This window comes from Pollachius pollachius (assembly GCF_949987615.1).
Source record: "Pollachius pollachius genome assembly, chromosome: 2".
Lineage (NCBI taxonomy): Eukaryota > Metazoa > Chordata > Actinopteri > Gadiformes > Gadidae > Pollachius > Pollachius pollachius.
In genome coordinates this window covers 27,312,758-27,317,890 of record NC_136935.1, presented here as the reverse complement: position 1 = coordinate 27,317,890, position 5,133 = coordinate 27,312,758, and the positions used below count along the sequence as shown (strand labels likewise).

The 5,133-nt window shown below is 44.4% G+C and overlaps 1 protein-coding gene across 1 annotated transcript; it reads right to left on the bottom strand.

Moving 5' to 3' along the window:
* Positions 1-362: 362 nt before the first annotated feature.
* On the bottom strand, positions 363-1,512 carry LOC307071126 (uncharacterized protein). Its single transcript, XM_079730026.1, has 2 exons — positions 1,405-1,512; positions 363-1,281 (listed from the first exon to the last, which is right to left on the bottom strand). The coding sequence occupies exon 2, from the start codon at positions 1,268-1,270 to the stop codon at positions 752-754; it is 519 nt and encodes a 172-aa protein (XP_079586152.1). The 5' UTR covers positions 1,271-1,281; positions 1,405-1,512; the 3' UTR covers positions 363-751.
* Between the last annotated feature and the right edge of the window lie 3,621 nt (positions 1,513-5,133).

Genomic DNA, 5,133 nt, shown 5'->3' with positions numbered 1-5,133 from the left:
ATGTCTTTGACTAAATTTATAATTCCTGAAGCACAGAACAGTTTCTAAAGTGGGCGGGCATTCAGGGGCTAGAACTAAATTAATAATGCAACCAGAATGCATCAAAAAGTGCTTCATGAATGCAATATATTTGTATTATTACTGTTCTTTTTCGTATCCTTTCCTCTCCATCTGCTCCCAGTTCGTCTGAAACCAATGGAAATACATATGATGCACTACAAAACTATCATTACATATAAATGTCTAATAATATCACATTGAACTCTGTTAGTTGAATGGTTGATAAAGGAATATACATATATATAACTGCATAAATAAAAGCACAAACACTTGTCATTGTATGTGAGGATTTGTATTTTTCAAATTGTTATTTCTTAAAATGATTATAAGCTAACTATTATCCATTACGGAATAAGGTAGCAAAACAATGGTATTGGTTTTTCAGGCATCTGAGTTTCATTTCCAAACCAATCACCACAAAGACCCTAAAAGGAAGCTGAGCCTCACTCATCTAGCGCACCAGCTGTTCATGTGTTACTTTTAACGAGCGCGAACAAAAATAAAGTCTGTTCCCTTAAAACTTTCCCTTTAAAGGTTTTCATTGCATATGTGATCTTAAAATTTGAGAACTTACGAAACAATTAAATTGAAAAACTGATGAGTTCAGCAAATGATTAAGTATTGATTATGAATGTTAAAAGCTTCACACAGACAAAGAAAATGTAGTTAAACATAACCTAGAGCTAACACATCACATTTCTATGTAAAAGTGGTGCTTTAGCTGCCTGAGGAAGGCAAGGAGTTTGGGGCCGATGATGTAGGTCCTAGTCTTGTTGTAATGCTCGGAGATGAAGATGTCAGAGACATGCTGGGTGTTCTCGTTGTACTTGACCAGCACTCTGTCCTCATTGCTCAGAGGGTTATTGGGGTCGTAGTCCTTCCTCACGTCATATGGCAGGTCCTGGGCGTGGGGTGAGTGGAGGTTGCCGATGGTGAAGTATCCCAATGGCTGCTCGTCTGGAAGCCTGGGCAGCAGGTCCTCCTCGTTGCCAAATGGGTGGAATCCGTATTCTCCGGCGACGGGGTCGCACAGAGCCTCCATGTTGTTATCCAGGCACGCCTTAACGTACCACTTCAGCAGCCTGAGGCCATGGCGAGGGGGAGGACGACCGAAGCCGGTCTTCTGCAGATCCTCGTCAGTATCAAGGGTTGGTAGCGCTGAGGCCAACACCACAGACAGCAGCAGGGAGGAGAGGAGAATGGTTCTCATCTCTGGAGCGTCTGCTAGACAGGAAAGGATACAATCATGATACCAAACAAACACTGAAATACATCACTGGTGCAGATGTACATAATCATAATCATCACAATCATAATGACATCATGAAAATACAAATGACTTGCCTCAAAAGTTTGCTTTGCTATCATTGGTTTGTCTCAAAAGAATGAATGTGTGCATTTTCCAGACCTTCAGATATTTGGGTCTAGTCATATCAAACAACTGCCAGTTAAACATTACAGGAAGTGCTTGTGACACAAATAGCAGGTAGGCCACCTGTGGTTAGCGTACAGTTTCAATGCTGGTTCCTCTTCCTTTATGGCTGCATAGCTCTTCAACTTGTGATTGGCTGGCTTATGTAAACCAACTATTAATATTAAAACGTAGTTGGTTTTAGTAATTATTAAACCTATTGGCAAAGAAAGAACGTTTTTATTGAAAATGTTGCCAAAAACGTTTTTCTCCTTTGTCGAGGTGGGCGTAGGGTCAGGTTAGGTTTGGTTTACACTTATCTTCCACTGGTCAATTTCTTGTGTTACATGGCTAACTGGAAAGGGACCTATCTGAAATGGTGTGTAAATGCAAATGCAATGTTCTGAATGTCCCCTTTTATAGGTTGTCCGAACCTGATCAGACGGTGCCAGTATTTTAAAGTTTAAAGTTTTAAAGTTTTCTTTAGTCAAGTCAAGTTTCCAGTTCCTTGCAAATTCTGTAGTGGACTTGTGATTGATAGAATATTGATCATGCCATTTTTTTATGCAATCAAAATTCCTTCAAGTTTTACCAAACGTGCACTGTACGGAAAAGTCTATCCAGACGGGCATTATGGGTCCAAGAGGCAAAAATGTTCTGCAAGTCAAATAAGGCGTGCATACCAAGTATCAGATCTTTCGGGGCGACAGGGCTGATCGTTTGAATTTGACTTTGGATTATAGCGCCTTCAATGGGGAAATGATACCAGAGTCTTTGGAGACCTGCTTACAACCTACAATACAAATGCTGTTGACATATTTGAAATGTTTGTGCAATCAGGGGCTGAGCTATAAGCATTTCCAATCCAATATAATAATAAAACATAAACCCTACAATATCCATAGGTATCCATAGATACCCTGTGAATATCTTATGATCATTATTAAAATATTTTCAACATTGCAATCTATGCCATTTTTTCACTGTTACTGTAAGACCCCAATTTAGAAAATAAAAGGGGTAAAATGTTTTTGCCATTCTCCAGTAAGCACTATGTGAACATTCCACTTTGATGCAAACGCAGGTGGTGTTCTTTCCCAAATAACGTAGGAATGTTACGTAAACACGCCATGACACGTTAACGTGCATTTTCTAGTTGTGGCCAATGATGGACTTTGAATCCTAGATATCAGTCATTCATGAGGAGGTTCTGTCAATGATGAACAAGGGAGCACGTGCATAAATGACTGACACTGTGAGTCTTAACATTTTAAGATAGCTTTGGTATTAACATGTGTTTCAATGGCAAATTTGATGATGCTTTGTGAATCACTTCCTGTAGGGCTAGAGCCCCCAAATTGAAAATCGCATATCCTTGAGGCCCTCTTTCATAAAAAAGAGACCCTAGGTCTCTAACTCACTCTCAAGTGTCCTTGGCCCCTAGGTCACCTGATTACATCACTTCCTGTAGGGCTATCTTTATAGTATATTATCATGTGGACTTGGGGCTGGAAACAGATTGCAGGCTAGTTGTACCCCCTGTACAATGGAGGATGCTTAGGCTGCCCTGCTCATCTCCAGGCCCCCCTCAGGGAGTGGTGCCAGAGAACCTAATCTCCCAATCAGCCAGCTTGGGCTCCCCAGGAAGTGCCGATGAAGCTTTCTGCTGAAGATGGCCTATCTAGAACCTTTCGAGCAAACGGCCGCCTGGGAAAAGTGGCCAGCGGCTGACTGGCGTGGGATCCGGGCCTTGTTTTTTCGTGGGGAGGCCCAGAGTGTGTGGGGAGGTCTGACAGCATCTATTTATGCTACCCTCAAAACTGCCATCCTCAACCACTATGGATAAGGCATCCCTGCATGCATGGAAATACGATCCCAATCAGCCTGCCCGGGCCCAGGTAGCCAACCTCACTCACCTGACCCAGAGTTGGCTTATGGGCAGGAACGGTCCCCGTATCATCGACAGACTTGTGATGGACCATTGCATTCAAGCATTGCCTTCAGAGGCTAAACAGTATGCTGCCCAGACCAGCCCGCATACTTTGAACAGGCTGGTGGATCTGTTGGAGAACCACCAGGTGCCAGTGGTGATGTAGTGCACCAGCAAACCTGAGGTACTAAGGGCCAAATATGTGGAGTTGAGAACCTAACGAGAGCCTGGAGAAAGGGACTAGCTGGCAAGCCAGACTCCACCCGGTTTCTCGCCTTGACGGCAGCCTGGGAACAACCAGGATTCTCGTGCTGTGTCATTTCTAGACAAGACGGCCACATCTCCTGGGGCTGCCCAGCCCAAGATGTACCCATGCCCTCAGCCGAACGCTCAGATGCCCCTACCCAGCCACGGCCGTCCCTCACAACCTGTGGGCCGTATGAGGAGACCCAGTAGCAGCTCAACTCTGGTAGTGCAGTAACCCTCGTCCAGCCAGCGTATGTCGGACGGTTGTCATTCCAATGGATCCTGGTGTCCTGTGTCCATGGAGACACCAAGGACTACCCCACGGCCCTCATCCAGACCCAAAACCTAAGGGGCCTGCTGGTGTAGTCCCCAATCTCCCAGTCCCTCTACTAGTAGGGATAGATTCCCCACTATTTCGACGGTATTGTGTAGCCCAGAAGGTCAGAACCTGGAGGGCCACAGGTGGGTAACGGCATGTGCAGAACCCTCTCCCAATCTGCCCCATTGTACGAGGCTCAGGTGTCGGGGACGGGGCATTCAGGGCCTTAGTCCCCTAGAGAGGAAGAACTGTCTGATTGGAGTCAGGAAAACACTGCAACAGCCAGTGAGAACCAGACTCCTGTTCTCCCAATTCCCTGAGGCGGAGGTGATGGGGCGTACTGCAACCTTCACATCCTTTTCCCCATCATAAAGACTCCAGGTCAAGTCACCTATAGGGTAAGGCAACCTGGCTGGCAGGAAGGACTCCCCGTATGGACTTAAAACTCCATACTGGGTTTTAAGTCTCCCATCAGTAAGGTCACCATCTTGGGGCCATTGTCCACATAGCATCTATTTGACAGGGCCGGAGCCTTTTTTCAATTGTTTCCAATGAGGATAGAGGGCATGCAACCGCATTTGAATGCTTAGACATTGAGCAAAGTGGCCAGTGTCTTCCTTCAGAGGTCTAAGAATCTTAGAGCGCTGTCCCTGTCATTGCTTTTCCCTGCCACTCAAACACAGATCGATAAGTGAAGCTAAACATGTAAACTTTCAAATGACCAAAGACTAGTTGTTAGGGTTAGGGTTAGGTAATATTTTTGGCCTAATGCTTCAATATATGTTTCAAGCTTTGTTTAACCAGCCAAAAACTGTACGCTAATTGAATAGGGAATCTTTTTATATTTTATTGACAGCCGATTATGATTGCTCACACCGGTATCTGGTATAATGTCGGTAGATAGAACCCCGTGTTGCAAGGTCTTTCAGATAGACATGAGTCTAATTACCAACGGTCTCAAAATAAATATTCGTGAGCCTGAACCTTTTAAAAAAAATTATCTATTCATAAAAAAATGTAGTCCTATTTTTTTTCAAAGCGGACTATCGAAACCGGTAAGGTCTGTTCCCCCTGGGCTACAGGTCTTCAGGCGTGTTTTCATAACCTTTAGGTGCCTGCACAGAACTAATTCCCCCCTGACACACATGATCGATAATACGTAGAATA